Source organism: Phyllostomus discolor, chromosome 7, assembly GCF_004126475.2.
Source record: "Phyllostomus discolor isolate MPI-MPIP mPhyDis1 chromosome 7, mPhyDis1.pri.v3, whole genome shotgun sequence".
In the NCBI taxonomy this organism is placed as follows: Eukaryota; Metazoa; Chordata; class Mammalia; order Chiroptera; family Phyllostomidae; genus Phyllostomus; species Phyllostomus discolor.
Genome location: NC_040909.2, coordinates 112,153,484 through 112,181,054, shown reverse-complemented (window position 1 = coordinate 112,181,054; position 27,571 = coordinate 112,153,484). Strand labels below are relative to the sequence as shown.

The 27,571-nt window shown below is 39.0% G+C and overlaps 1 protein-coding gene across 2 annotated transcripts in view; it reads right to left on the bottom strand.

The window, feature by feature from the left end:
* The window catches only part of SPAG1 (sperm associated antigen 1), a 47,632-nt gene that overhangs the window by 10,300 nt on the left and 9,761 nt on the right, over positions 1–27,571 (bottom strand). For both annotated transcript variants that reach the window (XM_036031305.1, XM_036031306.1), the window contains 11 exons: positions 26,048–26,112; positions 25,431–25,540; positions 24,734–24,839; positions 24,117–24,247; positions 20,978–21,084; positions 18,706–18,865; positions 12,160–12,555; positions 11,667–11,766; positions 5,534–5,686; positions 3,746–3,912; positions 872–1,004 (listed from right to left, as the gene is read on the bottom strand). In XM_036031305.1, coding sequence (XP_035887198.1) covers positions 872–1,004; positions 3,746–3,912; positions 5,534–5,686; positions 11,667–11,766; positions 12,160–12,555; positions 18,706–18,865; positions 20,978–21,084; positions 24,117–24,247; positions 24,734–24,839; positions 25,431–25,540; positions 26,048–26,112 — 1,628 coding nt within the window. The remainder of the gene's footprint in view (positions 1–871; positions 1,005–3,745; positions 3,913–5,533; positions 5,687–11,666; positions 11,767–12,159; positions 12,556–18,705; positions 18,866–20,977; positions 21,085–24,116; positions 24,248–24,733; positions 24,840–25,430; positions 25,541–26,047; positions 26,113–27,571) is intronic.

Here is a 27,571-nt window from a genome sequence, read left to right as displayed (position 1 = left end):
TGCAGAGAGAATGAAATGGCCCGAGAGCATAGAGAGCAAAAGGGGTCTACACCTTTGGGACCCCAAGAATATCAGAGGGAGAAGAGGAAAGCCAGGCAGGTGAGCTTTCTGCAGTGCCGCCAGTGGGAGGGTGGTCTCCAGGGAATAGTGGCCATCAGTGCCCAGTTCCACAGAGGTTGAGCAGAAGGGTAGAAAAACACCTGGTGGAGTCAGTGACAAAGTTTCGGCAAAAAGGTTACCAGAGGAAAACATACAAAAACCAAGCACTGAGAAGTTTAGTTAAAAAGAATTAATCTGAAATAGCTAGAAAAACTCATGCTATGAGTTCCTATTCTTCAGGAACTATAACTTATTTTTCCTTATCACCCCTGACTCTATGGACTCCCTAAAATTCCCCAAATCATCACATCCTAGGTAACTATCTTTTACCAAAATGTGGTAAAGATGGCACCTGAGTGGCATGCTAGAACAATCTGCCCATTCCTACTGCTCACTGAAAGACGCTGGGCCCTTCCCTTTAGCACTCCAAGAGAAAGGGCACCTATGACACTAATTTGAAGCGCCCTCCCACTCCTACCATGGAGGGCAGGGTGCTCAGGGCTGCAGCTGCAGGGAGGCCAGCCGGCCCACCAGGCGGCATCGGAGGAGCAGTCCAAGCCTGAGCGGCAGGCAGTCTGTGTGAAACGCGCCACCCAGACCTTCCAGCTCACCACACCACTGCCTTTGGTCTCCCCAGAGCTCCCACGGCCCCTCCGCTTAGAAAACGTGCTATACAAATTCTCAGTCATGGGAAAAAACTTTGACAATTAATTTGCCTGTATTTTTAATAAAAAATATTAATGTTAAGTATATAGAGTTAAAAAGAACTTGCCTGTTTGTATAAATGGCACACTCCTTATTGTTAATATTTAAGCATTCACTGTATTTACTAAGAGCATCTTTATAGTTTTTGTCTTTTACACATTGATTTCCTTCTTCTTTAAGGGTTGTAAACATTTTTTCATCTATGGAATACAAAAAAATAAAAAAGAGGAAGTATTTATATAAGCAACTCTACCAAATCTTAAACACATCTGTAAGTAAATCCGCTGCTGCAAATTAACCCGACCCCATACCATGCAGAACTTTAAGTCTAAATGGAACAAAACTTTGTGTACAATTAAAAAGATAAATTGGCTATAAGTAAACGTGATTATATAATTATGACACTTGAAAATAAAATACAAGTAATTCTATCATTTTATCCATATTGGCATGCCTTTTTTCTGCTATAGATACAAAAATCTAGTGTTTTGTTAAATAATTATTTCATGAAAAATAAACAAATGAATGAACCCATTAAATCCTTTAGGGGATGTTTGTCCAGTACCCCCCATTTCTTTGGAAAATCACACCCCCTCCACTTTCTGCTCCTGTGGTTTAAAGCAACACCCACCCCCAGCTCTACCTTTTGGGGTAATCTTTGTTTTTTGATCAGCACATTATATTCACATTACCAACAAAATCTAATTGGTCAGGGTTGGGCCTATGAAAGCCAGTGAGCTAAAATTAGATTTCTGTGGCAGCATCTGGTAGGGTAATTCTTGCTCTTTCCTGTAGAATGAGGGTGAAAGGAGGAGCTATGTTGCCATCGTATGAGATGAAGGGAGAGTCTGTTTGAGAATGGGGCCAGCAGAGCAAGAGAAAGGCCAAGGCAGAGAACTAAAGGAGAATGAGTCCCAAATCCAGCCATCCCTGCAGTTACTTTACCTGTGGATCTGTCCATGGTAGGAACCATTAAGGGTTGGATTTTGTTATCTGCAATCAAAGTCCCAACTATTATCATCGCGCATTGTCTTGCAGTGATCACGGCTGACTCCCTGCTCAGGATCCCTTTTCCCCTTTCTGCGGGTACCTCACAGCTATCATCCTTCTCCCGTTCAGCCCCAGTTCAGGGGAAGCTGAGCCTACTGATCAGGAACACAGGCCTAAGCCAACCAGGACAAGACATTTCTTCATCAGAGGGGCTGGCTCAGGCATGGGCATATGACCCACTAGAATAAGCACCAACAGAATTTGAGCTAACAGAAAAGCAGGATAAAAAAGCTGTGACTTTGGGGAAACATATTTTCTCACTCTTAAATTAATGCCACCAAAAGCAGTGGTGTTTCTCTTCCTTTGTACATTGATACGTGCAGACATGAAGCCTGAATCTGCTACGGCTCCACTGTTTCCACCCAAAGCCGGACCCTGGGAGCCATGTATGACTATAGGGCCCACCTGGGCCCTTTCAGGTACCTGAGACAAAACCCTGCCTCACAATTTAAGTCACCAGATTTTCTGTTACTTGCAACCAAAGTTTCCAACACACATGAAGTATTAAAATGTAAAGTTTTAAATCTATGTAGCAACTACATCCTATGAAATAACTTGATATAAAATAAAACTTCTTAACCTAAAATTTAAAATATACTTTTAAATTCTGTGATCTAAAAATCCTGAGAGATGTACTGAATTTATACTATAAACTTGAATGTAAATAATCTTATTTGTCTCTCTGCTCTAATGACATAAAATATTAATTTTTCATTTTTTAATTTCAAATAACAGAATATTTTTGCCTAACGTTTTGAGTTTCAACGTGATCAAAAGATACTCCCCAAGAATCCTGGTATATATAAGCCCTAAACTAAAATATTATAGGGGAGTTTTCCCCCCTCAATTTGCTAAAAAACTTTCACTCAGCTTTTCTTCCAACATTTGTAAGCCTTTGATATCCATTCTCACAAATAAACACACTATGAACAGAAAAAGCTGGTTATACTCGTACTTGTGGTTTGCTATCATATACCTACAGTATGGTTAGTACAATATATGTACTTTTTAAAAAAAATAGCCACCCTTCATTGAGCAAATGCTTTGCACCAGGCTCCATTAATAATGGACTCTAGAAAACGAGAGACCTCGTGACTTTCCCAGGACTGCTACATCATCTAAAAGCCTAGACAACTGTAACTGAACAACAATAAAAACAAAACAAAGCAAAACAAAGCCCTGGCAGACATTCCCTGCATCTTCTTTCCAGATAATGAAGAAGATGAAAGACTAACACTAGCCATTTGGACATCACGGCTCAGAGACCTCAGGGTTTCCGCAAGACAAAACTCAACCCGGGAACAGGCAAGGAGTTTCTAAACATGCAGGAGAAACGAGGCCTCCCTCCACTAGCTTTCAAGCAGAAAACGTGAGTGTAGTCACATTTATTAACCATTCTGCACAAAGCCATGAGGTAGGTACTATGGAAACACAAATACACTAATAACTGTGATTAAGGCAGAAGGAAGTACCTGCTAGCTATTTATGTAGGAGGGTGTCGTTTATTTCAAACAATCAGTCTTACTGGTATAGCAGAGAGCCATTCGCTACTTAATTCTTCTTATTGTTAATATAATGCTAACTTAAATTTTATAGAGGCTACTACAATCTCACACAGTCAGCATGTGCTAAGTATTTTATATGCATATCTCCATTTACTCCTGAGAACACCACCATGAGACAGTTACTCCTGTTAACCTCCTTCACACACATGAGGACACTGGAGGTGTGAAGGAAGTTCTTAAGGCTCTGTAGTTGGAACGAGGGAAAACAGGGTCTTAATCCCAGGTCTGACACCTAAACTCATGCTCTTATTCTACTGCTTTACTGTCACACAACACATGGCTCAAAATAGTAACGCCCAGAAGAAATGAGTGCAGGCCTCCCCCACCTGGGATGCCGGGCTGGTGGTGGCTGCAGGAACCCCCAACTCGGGCCGGGGGCATCTCTGCTGCGGGCCGCCATGCTCGCAATTGCGCAGATGCAGGCACAGAGGGTATGGGTGACAGCTTCTCCCGCCAGCGTGGTCCATCCAGGTCCATTAAAATTCTTGTTATTCTGAAAAGAAAAGGCATTTTCTCCCTTAATCACGCAATCTGCATTTAATGTTACCGAAGGTCCTATCAAGAGTTAAGATGTACGCGGACAAATGCTGCACATTTGTGTGCTCCCCTGTAGAAAACACGCAATCTTGAGCTATTTGCTGTCCACATAAACTGTCTTTGAAAGGAATTTTGTAAAAAACTATGCAATTTTAGATCCTTTTTATATCAGAAGAAAAAAATTGACATTTCTAATTAGTTTAAATTTTTAAAAATGTATATGCTATAAAATGTTATTTTTTGAAAAGGTAAAATATAAAAAGAAAATTGAGGCCTAGAAAAAATGTCCCAGATAACACTGAATATAATTACTAATTTGATAATGCATTATTCCTGAGAATACCCAGAAGCCCTTGAGGATTTATATGCCCAAACTATACATAAAGACAGGTGTAAAAGTCTGGGCTAAAACTGGCCATCACATGGAATGTTGCTTTTTCTTAAAACATTTAAATGTGGTTAAGATACTTTTGTATTTTTTTATCTCCATAATTATCCACTAATTTTGTTTTCATATGCATAGAGAAGAAAGAATAGGATACTGGAGTCTACTATGATGGCTCTTGTATTAATGACATTTACTAAGAGCCATTATAAAATTCAGATTAACATCCCCAACTATTTCTTTCTCACCATTTTAAACATATAAGACACTATACTTATATTTAAAACAGAACAGAATTATGTGTTTGGAACGAATCTGGCTTTAAAAAGGTGCTCCTCAAGGCTGAAGGGTTACTGGTAACTGGTAGAATACACTCAAGTTAGTTAACTCAGTGATACTTCCACTGTGAAAAATTTTTACATTTATGTAGAGACAAATATAATACACATAATTTCCATACAGTTTTATTAACTGAAATTTCAACAGTAGTCTTTGGTTATATGTTAGCATAAAAAAATAAATTAGAAAATAATGTAAAACCACCCACAACTGCAAAAGAAAAAGAAGCTTTAGAAAAAAGGAATTTTCAAGCAAACTTGCATTACCAGCAGAGAGGAAGGAAGAAGCAGCTGAAAAGAGATGATGTGTTGCCAGGGAGTAAGTAAGTATATGCAGGGAAATTTAACATAAGATTCCTGGAGAGGAAGAGAGGAATATGATTAATGGGAGACAGAAACAAAATAAGCACAGGTGTTTAAGTTTTTTTTAAAAATTGCTGTTGCTTAGATGGAAAAGCAAGCACAGATATGGGATTCATGAAAGGGAGCATTGAAATTTTTAAACTGGATATTTTACAGAAAAATATATATGGCAATACTAGACAATACCTTCTCATCTTATATAATTATACATCAACAAGAACCATTCAATTAAAAAAATGAGTGAGGTCTTTTTAAGAAAAAATTGACTTGAGAGAGAGAAGAAGGGGGGAGAGGGAGAGAGAGAGAGAGAGCAAATTAAATTAAAGAGAGAACCACTTGGTTTGGATGGAGTGGAAGAAGGCAGTCATGTAAAATAAATAACTGAGAACACCCATACACTCTGACATCGTTCTTAAAGGAGGGGAAGAAGAAAACCTAATTCTATGATAAAACACCTTGACCTCAGAGGTAGCTGCCTCAGATCAGGTTACCTGTTAATACTGTCATTTGCTATCTGGATTCCGCAGTCTATTTGCAAGACTGTTTTATAATCCACATAAGCTTTCTGATACTGCTCTAAAGTTTCATATGCCATTGCTCGTCGAAGAAGAGGTTTAACTGAGAATGGATGAAGTTCCAGAGCCCTAAAGAAGACAAAAATGTCACATGTCATTTGTTTTGAAAATTACTCTTTAACTTACACTAACTCAATGCATACTATAGTACTGGACATACCATACAAATACATACAAACACATACTTACCTGGAATTTCATCTTGGGGACCTGGCAACACACCAGAGATGTAAAATAAACCCTGAGTAGCAGAGCAATCAAACCTGTGGTTACTTCCTTTCTTTGAAACCAACCTACTTAGGCATTTACTTATTTTTTCCCCCACTGAGACTGAGTCCCCTGGCAGCAGGCAGTGTGCCTCACCCCCCTGTACCCTCCCCTCATCCTACTCCCCTCTCCCCAATATGCCCTCCCTCACCCCTCCCCCACACTCTAATAGAGCCCACCATGGCACTAGGCACAGAGCAGGCTTTCAACAGATTCTTGTTATTGAGGGATTAAAAGGGAAATTTTTATTTGTACCTATGTATTTAATAAGGCACCTTAGCACAGAACCACATAAACCTGCATCGCTGTTTGAAAAGCAGCTCTCTAAAACTCGGTGCAATTTATTACGGTTCACCTGCTGCCAAAGGGCTTCAAAAATAGACCAGATGTAATCAAGGAAGCATACAATGATTTCTTTAAGTCATTAATTTTCATCTTGCACTTGCCTATGAAGTATTTTCAATATCACTAGAGATGCATTTCAAGGTTATGTTCCCTGGTTTTGTTTGAAGTAACTGTTTAAAGCTACTTACTTCACTACTTTGTACTTCGTTAAATTCTGAAATAAAAAATACAATCGAGATTGCATTTGTGAGTGAAAAGTACTGTACTTCATTTTAATAAAATTAGCTGAAACTGTAAAGAAGTGCTCTGTGCAGAGATGCTATGAAGAGCTGACTTTCTATACAATGCACTAATGGGTATGTGCCAGGCAGTCCACACTGGAGGCTGCAGGTTCGCCCTTCTGGTTAACTCTTAAGCTGCAAGCAAATATATATCAGACAGTGGACTTGCTTCAGGGGAAGAATGGGTAAGGGCTGCTTTACTTTTTTTCCCAGTAGTCTTAGAGGTCTACTGTCTAGTCCTGTCTACAGTGATCTGGAAGGCGGGAGCTCTGATCGAACATCTGCTACAAGCCCATCACTGTAGACTTTCTCCTCTAATCGCACAACAAGCCAGCAAGGTCAATATTCACATGTTCATTTTGCACATCAGTTCTTTTGAATTTAAGCTCCGTTAAGGCAAGGGAATTTCCCAGTGCCTAGATCAACACCAGGGCCACAAGATGCCCTCTTCAGAACCCACACTCTTTCTACCACAAACGTATGAAACACTACAAATAGAGGAACTCAAAGTCATCTGCCACTCAGACTCGCTGCCTCCACAGTGCAGACGCTCAGCTGCGCATGTGGGTGTGCCCCTCGACTCCGGACCACAGAAGGTGTTCTAGAAATGGCATTAGCTTCACTGCTCTGAAAAATAACCAATCTTGCTCTGCCTCGGAGTTAGCACTGGGAGGGGGAGTTTTGTAACGCCCTTTTTGTTGTCCTGGGTTTCAAATTTTTCTCTGTAATAGGTATGTGTTATTTTTGCAATCTGTAAAAATCATTTAAACTAAAATTAAAATCAAGTAGAAGCACTTAAACACTAGAAAACAGACCTCTGGGCACCAGTGTCTATCACCTGTACCACTGCCTTAACTCTAGCTTAGGTTAATGCTTGGGGGCTAAGTAGCGACAGGAACAGCCACATGACTACTCCCATTCACCAGGCTTCCCAAATCGAAGGCACCGTTTATCCACCCAAGATAAACCTGAGGTAGGCTTGGCATCTAAAATTGAGTAAGATGATGTTAATTTTTAGCACTCTCAGCCTAGTAAATTCAAGGTTTTTTTCTCTTTAACCACAATCCTGAAAATAAATATAAGCTTATTAATGGACATTCCACAAAGAAAAAAAAAAGCATCCATTCATGAAAATAAACACAGAGAACTTTTAAAGCAGAGCTTATACGAAAGCTTAACTATTCGAGTGCACACAGCTAAGACTCTAAAGAGTCATCTAATTTCAGGTCTGCCAGAGAACAGCAAAGATGAGCAAAAGCACAGAATTATTAGACACCATTCATCTGTACTGAGTCCGTCAAAATATCGTCAATGCAAAGTCACTGAAAGATTTTTGGTGTGCTTTAGATAACCCCAAAAGTTTCCCTCATCGATGGGGAAGTGAAGGTTAAAAAAAACAACAACCTGAAAAACAATTATGGAAATAAAAGTAATTTCCAAAATGAAAGTTTTAAACTTTTGCTTAGGCATCACAATCCGGTTTCTCGGCTTCCCTGGAAGCCTGTAAGAGGAGGTGCGGCGGACAGCGAGGAGAGGGCCAGGGCCCGGTGCCCCTCCACTGCTCCAACGTGCCTCGTGCTCCCAACAGCGATTCTCTAGAGATGCCCTCCAGAAACACCGCTGAGGAAGTGCTTGGGAGCAGGCCCCGGCAGTTTAGACATTTAAAACCAGATAGTTTTTACCCCAAATGCACGCAAAGTTCTTTTTAAGGGGAAATCCATTAAAGTTAATTCATAGGTTTCCCTCTCCCCTTTATTTAGATTCTGTCCCCATGAGTTTTTCTTTTTCTGTGTTTGACTCTTGCTACCACTTGCCTCATGGAACATAAAACAACTCTCCAAGGGGCAAAGATAATTAACTGAAAAACTGGCTTCCTTTAAAATGTATGCAATCTTTCTAAAGTGAAAGTAGTCATATATTTCTGCTAGTAAATGATTTCCGGATCATACAAATTTAAATACATCCATTTTCCAACCTGTTTGCCATAGCAAATCACGGTTTCTCTGGCATTACGATGAGTCTGCGAACCAGCGCTCTGGAGTAAAATCCCTCCACAGCCCTCGTGCTGGCACTCACATGCCAGGTACCAGAGAAAACATCGAAGGAAGCCGGTCTCTGCGGGGGTCAGTGCTGACCAACAGAGCGGGATACCCCGTAAGCCTTCCCTAAGCACCGCCCACCTCCTGCCCCAGCCGGCCCTCTCTCCCTCCAGACAAACCTCCATTCTAGCCTCCCGGGACACCTTGGCTAGCGTCCCATCTCTGACCTCCCCCTGGGTCTACAAGGAAACACAAATGTTAACAGGAACTGCCTGCCCCCATAAACAATCTCACTTAAGGACAAAGTGAGTCCACCGTTTTAGCCCTGTCTCTAAGGGTCCCAGGTTTTAAACCAAGAGTCCTAAAGTCGCTCAACGTAGGAATGCCTAAGGCAAGTCTGAAGGGTAATGTATTAGTAACAGACACCTAAGGTGAAAGTTTTGAAGGAAAACAAAGTTTTGCCACCCCCAAGATTGTGACTCTTGCGAGACTGATGTTTAAACTGGTTATTAAGAAACGAAAGCGTCAGAAAAAAACATTTGACCCTCCCCTCTTTCCTGCTTGAGAGATTCAAATAAGAAAATCTGCTGGGGGGGGGGGGGCGGATCTTAACTCACCTTGGCCTAATTTCAACTATGTGCGATGGATAGGAAGGCCTCGAGCAGGGGGCTGTTTACAAGATCCCCCCATGTCTGACTGTTGCCTAGCAAATATTTACCTGCCCTGTGTTCCACTCCCCCCATTTCTTTGTCCAAAATGAAATATATGCCCAATGTTACCTCACTGTCTTTGGGGTTTTCATGCTATGTGAATTCCCCATGTGCATGTGTTAAAATTTGATATGTTCCTGTTATCTGCCTCTGTTAACTTGATTATTAGCCCAGCTAGAACTTAGAAGGTAAAAGGAATTTTTTTTAAGTCCTCTCACAGTTCTTGGCTGCAAATCCCAATATTCTGCAAATTAACATGGTCTTTTTGGTTAGTTATGGGTAGTGGAAAATGTTTAACATCCAGCTCTCCCAGGGAAAAAAAGAAGCCAAGATTTATTGCATTTGCTGATTTTCATGGTATTAGTACTCTAACCATGGCAGACTTCAAGGTACCCACTTGACTTCATTCGACCAGCTCACAGAATCCTGAAAATGTAATAATAATTAGCTAGCGTGAGCTACTACAACAATGGATGGGGTCTAAAGTCAGGCCAGAGTGAATATAAATATTGTTTATTTACAATTTGAATATGCAAATTTGGCAAAAATCCGAGTACCTCAAGACCTTCTTTTTAAACTGTAGACACAGAAACTAACGAGCCTGAAACTGCTACTACCAATGAAAAAAATAGTTCACCTTATGGTCAGGGTATCCACATAAGTGACAGTCCAAGCTAGGGCTTCTGAGGGTAAAGGGGGTGATATTAATAATTATACCAGACAATAAGCCAGGGCTGTTAAGGCCAAACCAGGACATATAACTTCTTTTTTTTTAAGACTTTATTTATTTATTTATTTTTGGAGAGAGGGGAAGGGATTGAGAAAGAGAGGGGGAGAAAAATGGACTGGCTGCCTCTCCCATACACCACAACGGGGGGACCAGGCCCGCAGCCCAGGCGTGTGCCCTGACTGGGAATCACCTGACATCCTTTCACTTTGCCTGATGATGCCCAGCCAACTGAATCGTGCACCAGTCAGGGCATGATTTTTTTTTTAGATTCACTAGTAGTAGCTTCTTAACAAAGGACTCCTGAGGAAGGCTTATTACTTATTTGTAAAAAAACACTTTTTATTCATGTAAATATGTTCCTTTATCTCAGCAGGCAGAGCACCATGGGTGACGACTGTGCTTGAGGGTTGCAAAGCTGAATAGAACATGGGTCCTGACCTCACAGAGCTTACAATGCCATGCAGTGAATGACACAAGAACCTACAGGTGCGAGTGACAGTGCAGGTGTTACAGACGTGAAGATGACCAGGGAGGCTGAGGGCCACCAGGCAGGCAGAGAGCAGGGGGCTGCTGAGCAGGGTTTGTGGATGAAAGCGGGGCTACCTACTAAACTGACAAACTCAGAGACCTAAAGTAACTACAAAGGACGGTGTGACATTAAAACTTTGTAACTAAAAGCAGTTCCAGTCTGGGATAGTTGTCCTAGAGTGGTATTTCTCCCTAACAAAGGTGGGTCTTCACCTTAACTGAGCCTGTCTGTAGTCTTTTTGCATCTACATTAACACACCTTCATAATGTCAGACTAACCCTTTTTTTTTCCAGACCTGTCGGGCACAATCTCCCACCACAGCAGAGACCACAGATCCCTCGTTGTTATGATTGTGTTAATTGTGAACTGTTAAGTATCCTACACCTGCCTATGTAAAAGAAGTTTGTTTATTCTTTTTACTTTTTATCCAATCCTAGAGATGTCCTTGCTTTGCTTTCTCCCTAATCTATCATCAGTGAATTTCATGTAACCACCTTATGTCTTCCCCTTTGATTCTGATGTAAAAAAATTAGTGGTAAAATTGCCATTTTCCGGAGCATTTTCTCAATCCCTTGAGATTTTGCTTCCCGGGAACTGTCATCAGTTTGGCTCAAAACACCATAAAAATTCTCCCAGTTCTGGACGTTTCTTACATTGACAGATTTCAGAAGCAAAGGTGTGCAGAGCACACTACAGACAGTGGACCAAATGGGGGCAGAAAGCTTGTTTTGGGGCAATATGGTGACAGAGGAGTTTGTAACTATCTGGAAGACCATACTGAACTAGTGGACACCCGTTTGAAACAGTCTGAACAAAACAGTGTTTCAGGAAAAGTTATTCTGATGCCACAGTGGACTGGAGGAGGCAGAGAGAGTAGTGAGATGTCTTCTCCAGTGGTTTAGGACTGACATAAAATGAGCATGAACTAAGGTGGTAACAGTAGAAATGAAAAAAAGTTTGCACAATCTGCTATAACTGTCTTCATATATATACAAGAGAAAAAATTATGAGTATGCATTAATAAATTAACATACCTTAAAACTTCAGAAATTAGAATCATGCAGAAAACTTAGAAAAACAGTCAAGACTACATTCACCACCTTCAAATGGTAATCATCTCTAGACAAACCTGAAAATCAGCAGTTTACCTGTTACAGTCTTGAATGCAGCCACTGCAGTTTCCTTCCTTTAGGTAACATGCTGCTCTATTTGAATATAAGATACTTAGATCATCTGCACTTCCACTTCCTAAAAGCACATTTAATTAAATACAGTTAAAATCCATTAGCGAAATCAGGTTCCCCGGAATTCCAAGACTGCGGTCTCCACTGGCAGGGACTGCAGTCCTACGGGCTGCTGACAGTGCAGCGCTCCGAGGAGCAGCGTACGCCGGCATTGGCCACAGGGGGCAAGCCCGTAAAGGGATGAACTTGCCTCGCCCAGACACATAGTACGCATTCCAAGGTACAGACTGAGCTTGTAGGTCTTGTCCCGCGCCGCCCTAGGCCACCAGGAAGGAATGTACTGACACACGCGCCTGTCACTCAAGAGGTGGCCCGCGCCTCTCCGGCGTGGCCCCTGCGGGTCCCGCCAAGTTCAGCGGGAGGGTTCCGGGGAGCCCGTGGAGCGCAGGTCACCTACCTGCTGTCTCCAGCTGCGCTATCGCCGCCGAGTACTTGCGCGCCGCCTCGGCGAACTGTCCGGTTTTGAACAGCTCGTTGCCCTGACACTTCAGGCCGGATGGGCCGCCCGGGGCGGCGGGGGCAGGCGGCGACGCATGGGGCCCAGGGGATGCGTCGGCCCGGACCGGTCCCCGGGAGCCCCTGCCGCCGCCCGGGTGCCCGTTGGCGCCGGCCGCGGTCGCCGGGGCCCGCGGGCGGCCCCGCTTGTCCGAGCCGGCCCCTATCGTGCGACTCCGCCGCGGCGCGCCCTTCTCCGGCCGCTTGCCGGCCTCGCTTTTGCCCGTCAGCTTCCTCTGGATGTTGCCCATGGCGCGCGGCTCTGCGGCGCGCGCGGCTCCCGCCGGCTCCGCGGTCTCTGTGGGAAGTGGATGCGGGAAGTGAGTGTTTGCATCATCAGGAGAAACTACCGCGGCAGCAGCGGGGGTGCTCGGAGGCGCGGCGCCGGAGCGCGCTGGGCGGGTCGCGGGGAAGCCGCGCGGGCGCCGCCCTCTCGGTCTGAGTTTCGAGGCTCCGGCACCTTCGGGGCCCATCCGCTCCGAAGGTTAGCCCCGGGGCCGCGTGCGCGGATCCCCGGCGGCTTCCCGGGCTGTAGACGGAAGCCAACCCCGTATTTAACTCGTTAAATCCTCAAGGGCTTGTGACTTGATAACCAGCATTTCAAAATCATTCCCTTCATCGCAGCCAAAAGGCAAAGACAGATCTTACAAAGTACGTACTTTTCTTTCATTTACAATTTACGAAAGAGTAGTTACCAAAACTTGAAAACAAAAATCGCACCCAAGTTTAGGGTACCCTTTCCTTCCGTTAAAAGACTAGGAGAAAAAGATCACTTGACAGAAGAATAAAGGTCAAGTGACTTTAAGTCATTTTAAACTGAATTTAGCAAAGAAGTCATAAAATAAGCACCTGGTTTTAAAAGTGAGCCTTTAAAAGATGAAGTTTTCCATTACAATGCCTTATTCAGACTGTCAGGTACAAATCATAGCCTTAATTGATTATTGAATCTACTGTTTTTAAGTATAAAATGATGTATAAATATTTCATTGATGGGTATCTTATCAATATTTTATAGAAGGCAATTTATCATTTTGTTAAAGAAAAAACAACAACAGAGGCCTAATGTCACTTGTGCTAAAAGCTCACCAAACCTAGATTTAATACCTGATCCAACTGCAGTTTCAAACTGTCCCAGAAACACAATCTTGATCAACCAGTATGAATTGTTTTGGTCAAGCACCAGTATGGTAATCTGTCAGTGGGTCCTCTCCACCAACTCCTCTGCAAAGAAGAGTCAATCTGCATAAAAACTCTTCCCTAATTTTCCTTCCCCACGAAGAAAATATGTCCTGGCCCCAAAATAAACCTTCCTTTTCTTTAGCCAAGAGCACCCTTGCCCCACCCAGCTTCCTGTAAAAAACCTTCCATATTGTATAACTCCTAGGAGCATCCTTCTGGTTGCTAGATGGGATGCTGCCCAAATGAAGAATTGCTTAATTAAAGCCAATTAGATCTTCAAATTTTCTTGGATGAATTATGTTTTTATTTTTGAAGCAACCTCAAACCACTGTTAAAAAAGAACCTAAATGCAGAGACCTCCAAGCTTTTTCTTTTAACAAATACTGATCTGAGTTTTGATGGACATATTTGGATATATTTTCCATTATCTTTCATGAGTGGTGGAGCCATGATTTGAAGCATAAAGACAGAGGCCATGGAAAACCACAAGTGTTTAAATAAAAATCAGTGGATGGTCACCTTAAAGCCAGCACTGATTTTAAAGAACACATTAATAAATATCGTTTCCTCTACAGTGGAATAATGTCCACTTTTGAATCACTAACCAAAATGAGGTTAAATATGAAGACAATGAAAAGTCCTTATAATAGTAATAAATACCCAGATTGGATCCAGTAGGATTGTTAGAGCAAGGCTCCAGTCTTCATCTGGCATCTGCTACTCAAGTTCCCACCCGGAACAGAAATGGATGGAAGCAGACGTCAGTGTCCATAGAAACAACAGACAACTTACTATTATTGTACATCCCCTTGTATGTTACCCTCTCATGTTTGATTGATAGTATTACTAAATAGCTACAGTTTATCTAGAACTTTATATGAGTCCAGACCTTCACGTACATTACCATTAACCTTCATACCAAGTAGTACTTCATCACCACTTTACAAATGAGGCAACAGACACAAGGAAGTAGCTAAGGAATTTCCTCAAGCACACAGAGCTTGAAATCCCAGCATAACTGGGATTCAAATGAATGAACTGAATGCATAGCCATATCTCTTTCCTTAAGGTGGAAATGTCCCTGAACAACTTTGCCAGTCTCCGTAAAGGTAAACAGAGGCCACAACAAGAAATCCTGTGAGTCATGTTAGGTATTGTGCGACCTGTAGGACATTCCAGAGAAGTCAGTCAGGAGGTGGCTCCAAATGTAGATCAGAGGAGTGGCCTCATCTAGAGACACGGACTTGGGAGGTGATGGCAGATAAAGAATCACTGAAGTATGGATGTAGATTGGGTCACTCATATCTTCCAAAGGATCCCTGAGAAATACTAATTCTTAAAGGATGATCACAGAAACAATCTCCAATAGAGATGGAGGAGTACCTAGAAATGAGAGAAAAACCAGGGGGGCACACTGCCTCAGAAACTAAGAAGAAAGAGTAGTTCGGGGAGAAAGGAGTCAGCAATAACAAATACCAAAGGAAGTAATAGCCAACAGTGTCATTTGCACAAGGACTAAAGAGAACCATTAGATCTAAAGGCCACAATGACTTCAGTAGCCCTGAAGGGTAGTTTGGGTAGTTGGTCGATGCAAAAGTCCTCAACAAAATACAAGCAAAGCAAATCCAATAGCATATTAAAAGGATTAGACACCATGACCAAGTGGAATTTATCTCAGGAATGGAAAAGTGGGTCAACAGTAAAAAATCTATGCAACATACCACATTAATAGAACAAGGGGGGAAATCACGTGATCATAATTGAATTGAAAAGGCATTTGACAAAATCCAACACCGTTCCGTGATAAAATCACTCAGAAAACTAGGAAGAGAAGTGAAATTTCTCAATTTAAAGTACATTTATGAAAAACTCACTGCTAACATCATACTCAGTGGTGAAGTCCTGAAAACTTTCCCCTGAACCACAGCTACTCAACATTATGGTGGCAGTTATAACCTGATCAATAACCTGGCAAGAAAGAGAAATAAAAGGCATCCATATGGGGAAGGAAGAAATAAAATGATCTCTCTTCATAGATGATATAACTATAGAGAGATTCTTTAGGATTACATGTATATTATATACAATAACATAATATGATTTAACATGATTAAATATTATCTTTATTACAAATTATAATTTATAATTATATACTTATACATTTAATTATCATTATACACTATATAAAATATAATTATAATTTATTATTATATATTATATGTGTGTAGATATGTATTCCCAAAGAATACACACACACACACACACACAATCATACTACTAAAGCTAATAAGCAAATTCAGCAGTGTTACAGGGTACAAGAGCAACATACAAAAATCAGTCATTTCTACACACTGTTAATGAACGATCTAAAAAGAAATTAGAATAATAATTCCATTTACAATAGCATCCAAAGGAATAAAATACTCAGGAATAAATTTAACAAGAAGGTTAAGGCCTTGTATATTGAAAACTACAAAACATTGCCAAAAGAAATTAAATAAGTGGAAAGATATTTCTTGATCATAGATAGGAAGCCTTTATGTTGTTAAGATATCAATACTGCCCAAAGTGATCTACACGTTCAATATAATCCCTATCAAAGTTCCATAGACTTTTTGCAGAAATAGAAAAACTGATCTTCAAATTCATCCGGAATTCCAAAATAGCCAAACAATCTTGAAAAAGAAGAACAAAAATCAAAGGACTCACACTTCTGATTTTAAAACTTACTAAAAACTACAGTAATCAAAACAGAGTGGTACCAGCATTGGGATAGATATGTAGACCAATACAATAGAATTGAAGAGTCCAGTAATAAATTCATACATTTATGGCCAATTGATTTTTTAATCCTCGCCCAAGGATATGTGTATTGATTTTAAAGAGAAAGGAAGGAAGAGAGAGAGAAAGAGAAATATCAATGTGAAAGAGGAACATCGATTGGTAGGCTTCCGTATGCATCCCAACCAGGGATCAAACCCACAACCTAGGTATGTGCTCTCACCAGGGATGGGATCCGCAACTGTTTTATTATAAGGGATGATGTTCCACAGCCACCAGGCCAGAGCTGGCCCATTGATTGAAAAAAAAATTTATACCAATTTTAGAGTGGGGAAGGGAGAGAGAAAGAGAAATAGTGATTTGCTACTGTACTTATCTATGCATTCATTGGTTGATTCTTGTATGTGCCCTGACTGGGGATCGAACCGCAACATTGGCACATCAGAATGATGTTCAAACCAACTGAGATACCCGGCCAGGGCTAGCCCATTGATTTATGACAAAGGTGTCAAGTCCATTCAATAAGGAAAGAATAGTCTCTTTAACAAATGACATTGGGACAACTGGATTTACACATGCTAGAACAAACAAACAAGCAAACAAACAACTAAGTAGGACTCCTTCCACGATTAATCAAAATATATCAATGGTCTAAATACTAGCTAAATCATAAAACTCTTAGAAAAAAACAGAGGTAAATCTGCATGACTTTACCTTTGGCAGTGAATTTTATATATGATACCAAAGGCTCAAGTACAGAAGAAAAATAGATAAATTTGACTCAGGTAACATTTAAAACTTTTGTGCATCAAAGGATATAATCAAGAAAGTAAAAAAGACAACTCACATTTGGAAGAAATTACATGTAAATTGCATATTTGATAAGGGTCTAGTATCCAGAATATGTAAAGAACACTTACAATGCAACAATAAAAAGGCAAATAACCAAATTGTAAAATGGGCAAAGGAATTGAATAAACATTTCTCGAAAAAAAAAATGGCTAAAAACACTTCAAAAGACGGTCAACACAATAAGAGAAATGCAAATCAAAACCATAAGGAGTTACTACCTTTTACCCACTAGCATATAATCAAAAAGGCAAACCATAACAAGTGTTTGCAAGAATGTGGAGAAATTGGAATCCTCAGATATCACTGGTGGGAATATAAAATGCTGTAGCTACTTTGGAAAACTGGAAATTAAACATAGAGTTACAATATAACCCGGCATTCCATTCCTACATATATACCCAAGAAAAATAAAAACATGTTCACACACATACACCTGTAATACTATACCTTGTTCCAGTTAAGACTTTAAATACTGTCCTTTAATTGTAAGGCACTTGGCTAATTATCTTAAGCTAAATATAAACCCCAAGAACATTTGCTGCCAGAACTTAAAATCTGGTTGAAAAACTTTTTAATCTTAATTTCTTCCTTTTTTATCCTTTTGATGCTTTCCCTTTCACATCTCTCTCTCCTGTTCTTATTCTGTGTCCTCCTCTTTCTCCCTCCCTCCTATTCTGTCCCTTTGTTTTTATTCTACCTTAACTGATCATATTTTGACTTGAGGCATACATTTTATATTGTACTTTCTGTCATTAAAAACTTAAAACTTTTACTCCTTGTACTTTATTTTTTAAGTGGAATGAGTGGTACATTTTATATTTCTCTGTCTAAATTAAAATACTTAGTTATTTTACTTCTGTCAAATTACTTAAAGTTGAGTTTACCTATCAATGATTTTTAAAATTAATATTTGATATTTTCCTTTGGTTGATGTCGGGCTTTCAAGAATGCAGAAAACATCCTCCCCACCCCCCCCACCACAGTCAAATGAGTAGGCAGATCTTTCCCCTGAAAGCTGATGTAACCTTCATTGTTTTCTATTATAAAGATTAAGCTTTATCTAATCTAGAGCCTTTAAAAAATTGTGTCAAAAGTGAACTTGCATTAAAGAAATTTTTTGAGAGATATACATGGTAATTTTTTAACAATGCATTCATTTTAGGCAAAGTATACCTTTTTGAAGCCAACATATTTGTTTGCAGCCAATAGCTTATAGACAAAATAGTCATCTAAGAGAGATTCAAGGTTAACTTGCAAATGGTTGGTGTCACGGGCATTTGCATTTAAAGATGATAATGAGGAATTAAGTTGAGCATTAGAAAAAGGTGTCAGGTTAAGAAGAAAAATGGGTTTGGGGGATTGTATTAAGAAAAAGATGAGCTGTGTTAACTAGACGCATTGTGGTGATCATTTTGCAATATATACAAATATCAAATCATGATGTTATACATCTTAAACCAATATAATGTTATATGTCAATAAAAAAAGGAAAAAGAAAAATGCGCTATATTAAGACAATATTAAGGAAAAACTTTCTTGTGGATTTACAAGGTAAAGCTATAAAAAATTTGATAGACTAGCTCATCATATAAAAAAGATAATATTTTACATAACCAAAAAATAAAAAATGTTTTACTCTTATCTCCACTGCCATCTTCATGTCTTCTTTCACTGTCCTTTCCACTTTCATCCTCCGAGTTCTCCACTTCCTGAATCACCATCCTTTTCCCCTTGGTTTGAGTCTTAGATGCAGCTGCAGAGTTTTTCAGATCTCTTTCAACCTCTGACAAGGCTTTCTGCAACATAATCACCATATTAAATGAGATGTTTTCCTTTAATAAAAAATAAGACTATCCTTTCAGGGAAGACTATGAAGCTATTAAAAAGTGAATAATGATAACTAAAATAAGGCTTTTATAGTGGTCTGTTGTTTTTCTTTTTCAAACAACTTTGTTGCTTTGTTTGATTATGATTTAAAAACGTAAAGTGTAACAAGTATGAAAAAGAGAAAAAATTATCTGAAATCCTGCCACTTACATAGCACTATTGATATTCTGATAATCATATATACAAAGTCTGTCTGGAAAAAGTCCAGCCATTGTTAATAAAATGAGAATAGTTTGCATGGCATTGATGTAACCTGGGAACCAAGGAGAGAGGACTGGAATGCGCATACGTGAACAATGATGACTTCACTGTACTAGTTAGTGGGGGTGGTAGATGCCATTGACAGCGTGTATACTGTATGGCTGTCACATTCAAAATGACTGAGCAAGTAGAGCAATGAATCTGCATCAAATTTCACATTAAGCTTGACTGTTCCTCTGTGGAAACTATTTGGATGATTCAGAAGGCCGCAGCTATGGGCAACTGGTGATTGGCAGCATCATCACGATGACATGCCCACTCATGCATCACATCTCCTGCAGAGTTTTTTGGTGAAACATCAAATTACTCAGGTGACTCAGCCTCACTATAGCTCAGATTTAGTGCCCTATGACTTCTGGCTTTTCCCCAAACTAAAATCACTTTTGAAAGGGAAGAGATTTCAGACCATCAATGAGATTCAGGAAAATATGATGGGGCAGTTGATGGTAATTCCAACAAAGGATTTCGCAGTGTCTTGAATAGTGGAAGAGACACTGGGAGAAATGTGTGAGGTCCCAAGATGCCTACTTTGAAGGGGACTGAGGTGTCATTGTCCTATATACAACATTTCTTGTATCTTCTTGAATAAATGTCTCTAATTTTTATAGTATATGGCTAAATACTTTCTGGACAGACCTTTTTATATAAAACATACCATTATAAAAAGACAATACTATGTGGAAAAGATGTGTTCCTAAGCTGGGCCCAAATCTAATCCATTGAAATGGTGATTTGACGAATGAAGCTGATACACCAGGAACTTTAGCTGCCACCCAGAGATAGATCACACAACAGGTGTACGTGGAAACAGTGAGACATTGTTGGAAGACAGTTCTTCATGGGTTTCTCATTTCTGAATATGTTGTGAACAGAGGAACTAAACAACCTTTGTTCTAGACCATCTTTTTAAAGATGTTTTTACTGAGAACAGCCTTGGGAAATAGAATATTTGCTTTAGAAGAAAGGGCGAATTTGTTTGCTCTCTGGGGAAATAAAGATAATGTTTCCCTCTTACATTGGTTGGGCAGGTTTGGTTGTATTCCACGAAAGATGGGGTTTTGTAATTTGGGATTCCTCGGCTGTGACACACACCCACTGAGAGTGCAGCATCTATCTGGGCCATTCTGTGACATCCCCATGAGATATGGGAGCCAGGGGAACTGAAATGAACTTGAAGCCCATCCGCTTGCTACGCTGTGACAAAATCCTTTGTGCCTGACCCAGCAGTCTTGTATATTCCTCTAGACCACCTGGTTAATTTGCAAGTAGGGTGAAATCTCAGACCCTCTAGAGTTCTCAACACATATCTCTACTCTTTAGGCCGTACCGCAGATCTCCCTGAGTGCACACCCAAGTCAGTCTGCTCTCAGTGATACACGGTCACCATGTTAATAACAGAGAGAAACACTCTTACGGCCATCAGGCTCACGCCTAATCCCACCTAATACCTAGGAAATGTATACACTGCTCTGCATAATAAGTTGAAATTAGTTCAAAGAAAATCATGGCCTACAACACTGCAGGAAAGGAAAAAAAATAAGTATTGATTCTTCAGAAGTAGGTTTACAGTTTTGAGCAATTTAGGCACTTGCTTTCTTCCACTTCAAATAGATGTTAACACCCTGGGATGTCTGGGATGTACCTAGGTTTTACAGCTGTAACCTAATCTTCAACATGATGTATCCAACAAAATTGATATCACTTTAACATAAATACAGAAACAGCATAGACTTTGGTGAGGAATCACTTTCTGTACTTACTTTGGCCAACTCATTATCAGGCTCAATATCCAGTACTTTACTCAAATCTTCTACTGCTTCCGGGAGCTTGTTTTGATGTTTATATGTAGTGGCACGGCGCAGAAGAGCTGGAAATTTACCAAAATAAAAGTTACACTTTTTAAACACATGGCATTATGGTTACCACATCTCTCAAGTGGAAGAATATAGGTAGCACAGAACAGTTTAGGATGCAATTGTGCAAAGCTTATCTGCACCCATTTCCATATTGCTGCATGTGTAGAAAATGATACAGAGGCAAACAAGAAGCTGCATCAGGCAACTGCCCTCTCCAACAGCCTGGCCCTTTGGCAGCTCCAGGCCCTGCCAGTTCCTGCAAGGGCGGAGAGACTCCAGACTTCAACCCTTCAGAGGCACCACACTGTGCTGAACTATCGGGAGGCTTGTCAGTAAACAATAATGTTTGCATCCTTATAGTCATTGCGAGTATTATTTCATCGCTTTATGAAAACTTTGCAAGTTATTTATTTAATTTTAGTACATACTGACCAGCACCTGGTTCAGAATATGGGGTCTGTAGTGAAGTCTTTATAGCAAGCTCTGAGATGATTAGAAGGGGGTACTTCACACACGTAACTGAGAGAATCCTGGGGATTAGGTCAGCGAGGTTCCGAAACCCAGTACTTTGGTAATTTGCACCAGATTTTTTTTAAAGGTTTCAATGTATAACTTAATAATTATTCAATCCTGAAAAAAAAATGCCTTTTCACGCCCATGCTTATCCATTATATAATGAGACAACTTTGTGTAATAAGTCATTATTTTGAAAACAATCAGGCTTGGTACGTCTGAAAAGTAAGAAATTTATATCTATGTTTTAATATGCTATTTTAAAACATAAATTTGACCAATTTGATGGTAGTCTTAAAATGAATCATGAAAATCTAAAGGACAAATCATTTTGTCACACATTTTACCAAAACTGTAACCGTATATTTTAAGTACAAGTTTAGCTATTACTAGTATTACTCAGATTTCAGAAGGAACTGTCCATAGAGAGATATTTACGATATAACAATTATTATTTTTAAACTATTTTTGAAATAATGTTATATTTACAGAAAAGTTGCAAAGATAATACAGAGAGTTCTTGTATAGGTTCACCCATATTTCCCTAATGCTAACATCTTATATAACTATGGTATATTTGCCAAAACTAAGAAATTAACATTGGTATAGTACTATTAACTAAACTACCAAATTTATATGGATTTTACCAATTTTTCCACTGATTTTTTCTTTTTCTATTTTAGAACAGAATCTAAATACTACATTGCATTTAAAACAATTATCTTTTAAGTAAAAGTTTTAGAGAGGAAGTTATTTACTCATTTAAGCAAACATAAGACTTTGTAATGTTTTATGGCCATACTCACTACTAGATTTGGCTCTGTCAAATTTGTTTTTTAAATACTGGAGATTCTGGTGCTTAAGAAACTACTCAGACAAGTTAGAGTGAAAACACAAGGCCATTCTGGTGGAAGAGGTGTAGTGGAGTGGTTGAGCGTAGGCCCTGAAGTCTGTTGTCCAGTGCTGAGCCCTGGCTCTGCCATTTGCTAGCCGTGTGATCTTGGGTGAGTTGCTTAACCTTTCTACACTTCAGTTTCCACCTTTTAAAATGAGTGTACTGATAATATTATCTGCATCTCTCCTGAGCTATTGTGAAAAATTACGGGTTAATACACGTAAAGCGCTTGGCACAGGGCCTGGCACAGTGTGGTGTGGGCCCGTCAGGAGATCGTCACGCCTTTGTCAGGTGCCTGCCTAAAGCTGGGAGCCCACCCCTGCTCTGTGACAAAGACAAAATATAGGCACAAGGTGATGGTACTGGTGGAACAAGGACAATCCATGACAGTGACAGTTGGGGCTGACGTTCCAGGGTCCTCCCACCAGCACCTCCATGGTTTCTGCCTGCCCGTGTTTGTAGGTACAAAAGGTACATTCCATGTGAAAAAGTGTGTTTGTTTGAATCCAAAAGTGTTTAAAGAAAGAGAATGAGTCTATTTTAATTTATGCTATTCCCTCTTGGAATGACTCCTCCTTGAGAGCAGAAATGGAGAGTGGGGTCTGACTCGCACGTTTTGGCTTGGACCATGGCAAGGCGGTGTAGTCACTGAGCCAGGAAATCAGACTGGGGTGCAGGTTTTGGTGGAAGTAGATACTGGGTTTTGGACATGTTTAATTCAGAATGTCTAGGAATATATTATAGGCGGCAAAGCCCACAAAGCAGCTAGTAGAAGGTTCTAGAGCTTTGGTGAGGGCTTATTTTATTATTAAATATCAGAAAATCTATATTAAATTATAATCAAATATTTTCTGGACAAAAAGTCACAGTTCAGTAAGCCAGCCAGAAAAAAGACAGACACTGTACGATTCCACTTACGTGGGATAGCTAGTACAGTGAAATCACAGAGAAGGAAAGTAGAATGGTGGCTCAGAGGATGGGGGAAGGGAAGAAGAGAGAGCTACTGGTTATTATACATAGAGTTTCAGTTTTACAAGATGAAAAAAGTTCTAGAGATGGATGGTAGTGATGACTGCACAACAATACCATTCACTAAACTGTGTACTTAAAAAGGATTAAGATGACAATTTTGCCCTGGCTATGTAGTTTAGTTGGTTAGAGCGCTGTCCCAATATGCCAAGGCTGTGGGTTCGATCCCCATTCAGGGCACATACATGCATCAACCGATGAATGCATCAGTAAGTGGAGCAAGTTGATGTTTCTTTCTCTCTCTCTCTCTCTCTCTTCCTCTTCCTCCCCCCTTAAAATAATAAATTAAAAAGATTAAGATAGTAAATTTTATGTTATCTGTAAATAAAAAAATTGAAAGAAAAAAGCCCACAGTTGAATGCAAGCTTGAGATATTTCTTTAAAAATACACACATATTTTATTGAATCTTCTAAGATTATTGGCTACTTCAATGGACTTAAATTCTAAGTTAAACTTAAATATAAAAGTAACTTTATGAAGGTAATGATTCCCATATAGAAATTTCAGTTTATTTGAAATATTTTTAGTGTAAACAGAATGAGTGTCTACAAAGTCTTCAGTGGATCCTGCTGTAAATTTAAAAGCATTCCGTGAGTATGTTTTACCCTTTACGTTTCCAGGGTCTAACTCCAAGACCTTTTCACAATCCTGAAAAGCACTGTTCCAGTTCTGGAGTTTGAGTTCTGCTTGAGCTCGGTTATTATAGGCCACTACGGTGGGAAGCACTGATAGGCTCCTATAAAAGAGACACTCATTGGCAACAGGCAGGCCAGTGGTAAATACAAGGCAAAGAAACTCAGCTAAAGTTGTAAATAAAACAGTTATAGACTCTGTTATTCTGTTATGGGTAGAATTGTGTCCTCCAACCCCCACCAAATTAATATGTTGAAGTCCTAACGCCAGTACCTCGTGATGTAACTATATTTGGAGATAGTCTTTAAAGATGTGATAAAGTTCAAATGAGGTCATGAAGGTGGACACTAATTCGATATGACTGTTGTCCTTATAAGATGTCAAAAGTGAGGATGGGTAGGAGCTTTCAGAAAAGTATTGAAGAAAACAAGGCAAACACAAGTGAATTTATGATGAACCACAAATATAGTATCTTAAGTGATTCTGACATAGATTATTTAGCTTACTTATATAATATCAGCAATTAAATTTAAACAGTCATTTTTTTTAAAAAACTGGCAAGTTTAGGCAACAACAAAAATCTGCTTGCCTTGTGTAATATTTCACAGCTTCTTCGTAATCTCCTGAGTTGAAAGCTTCATTTCCTTTTTCCTTTTCACGAGTAGCAAGGAAATCCTTTTCCTTCTCAGTTAGACCTAGAAATAAATGTTATCTGCTTTAAGTAAAAATCTAATTTAATAGAATATTTAAAAAATTTTAAAGTCAAGAATGCTTACTTTAGCAGAAACAGAAAATCATAAAATAATTAAAATAAAAGTTTTCCTAAGTTTAGTAATGTTTCCTTTCTCTTTTTAGTCATTTACAGTTTTTGAGGGTTTAGACATTTTATAATTGGTTTCGTTTCACTTTAAAAGTGCTATACGCCTATGGACTTCAAATGGAAACAAATAAACTGCTCCATCATTTTTGTTTTGAGGCAAAAAGAAAATAAATTTGAGGGATTTGAAGAAAAAGAGGATTTGAAAAAAGGAATTAAAAACAAATGAATTACAGTAAAACACAGGTTTGTATTTTTAAGTTTTACTACATTTAAGTAGTATAACTTATATAAAATTAAGCAAAGGAGAGATTTGAATTTGTTAGAAGTGGTCAACATCAGGAGAAAAGTCCATAAACTTTTAATGAAAACCTGCAGCACTTAAAGAGAATGTCTTCTAGTTTTACAGCTATTATTGTTATTCAAAAAATTTAAAACTACTAAATCGTTCTTATTTTCCTGCAATTACCTGCTGTGTCTAATCTTGTCTCAATTTTAGACAAATGTGCCTTGTTGTTTACCAGAGTTTTTTCTTTGCCATCTTCATCAATTTTTGAACATTCCTTTTCCACATCAAATCTTAAAAGAAAGAACAAAAGCTGAAAAGAAGTACAATATAATAAAATAAAATTTATTACTGACATTCTTGTATTTGTGTCACTGTGCCTTTATACACATATTCCAAAAATGCACAGTAGGTTTGTATTACAAGTTACCTGTATTCTTTCTTAGAAACCATGTAATTTAGTGAGCATTTAAATATTAATCAGACTTAAACTGTTCAGAAGTTTGTCATTAAGATTGTGACAAATTTCTCTCAATTTAAATTATTTTTCTTATTTTGGATAGATATAAGAATTATATTAGTTATTTTTGGTTGCTCTTATAAACAAAAGGATGCTGAAGATTTTTATTTAATGAAAAAACAAAACCAAGGGTGCTTAGACCATATACTCTTAGTGCTCTACTCAAGTCCCTTGGTATTCTTGATATGTTCAGTTTCATAATAATTAAGAAGTTATTACGGTATTTTATGATGGAGAATTTTTCAGTGACAAATTTTACATAAAGAAATATAAAACATACTTATCCCACTCTGCATAATCCCTTGGAATGTTCTTTTTAGCCGGTCTACCTTTAGAACATTTTTCCTAAAAGAATAAAATCATACTTTATGAGACATATTTAATATAAGATTAGCAGATTTTACTACAAATGCAATGTGAAGTATTGGAGTAAGATATATAAATCAAATGAGTAAGAAAAATAGGTACCCTGGAAGTTGTAACAACTCCAGTATTAAAATTATTAACATAATAATATATAGCAGGCTTTAAAAGGATTTTAAATTTGTAATTAATTTTCAGAGCAATCTACAGGACTTTAAGTACATATATAAAATTTAAAAACTCATGTGTGAAATGTGATTATTAGTGATTTTCTTATAATAATAAAGTACTAAACTATCATTCATTCTTTTAAAATCTAGGGGAGAAGAATACTTTGCTGTATTAGTCAAAATTGGTTTGTTTGCAATAACAGGACACCCAACTTGAACTAATTGTATTTTAAGAGAATAAATTACTGTCTTATGTAACGGAACTGATGAAAGAAAGGAAGGACAGGGGTGTTGCCAGATGAAAGAGTCACGTGGTCTCTCTCTCTCCAATTCTCCCTTTCTCCCTGTCCCTAGTCTCTGCTTCCCTCTGCCTGCTGACTTTGTTTTCCCTGCTGGCTAATGCTTTTTCCATGTATAGAAAACATGGCCACAGGTAGCCTGGGATTATACCATCCCAGACCTCCCAATCAAAAAGGACAGGGACTCTTCTTTCCATCCTTAGAGAAATCCCAGGGAAGGACTCTAGTTGGCTAGTTTGGGTCGTGTGTCCATCCTTGACCAAGCACTAGCTTGGTGCTATTAAGTCACCCACCCCAGGTCACATGCCCACTGCAAGCACCAGAAGAAAATGGGGGGGAAGCCAACAACAGCTCACAACTAGTTTCTTAAATGGTTTCTTAAAAGTTAGTCATAATCTGAAACCATTTGGAATGGTGTAACACTGAGCATCGGTCGTGTGGAGTTCAGCAGATCTTCCAAACATTCACATATTTCATTATACAATAAAGAACTATTTCTTTAATATCTTCATGGAGCTCATCAGAAACATCTAAATAAGCTCCTTAAGGGGAAATATTTTTTTGTCACAAGCAGGTATTCAAGAGCCACATAACAGTGTGAAATACTCTAAATTGTATTTGAAAACTCAGGTATTATCACTGGCAGAAAATACTGCCGGTGGCTTTCCTTGAAGTGGCAGACCCACTTCATTCCTTTCAATGCAAAGTCTGCCAAAAAAAGCCAAGTCTTAATAATCACAAATTTTTGGAGTAAAATTTATCCCAGGAAAAAGCGGAATAACTTAAGCTGGTGATGCAATCACACAAGTACTTTCCTTGAGATAACAATCACATTTCACTTCACAGTAAAATGCTTTCTGTGTACTTCCCATTTTGTCACACAGAATATTAAAAAGATGTGTCCTTGAGATTCGAGATTTAACAAAATAAGTTTGTCGTTTCATCAGAGACATTTTTGTGCTTAACTGAATT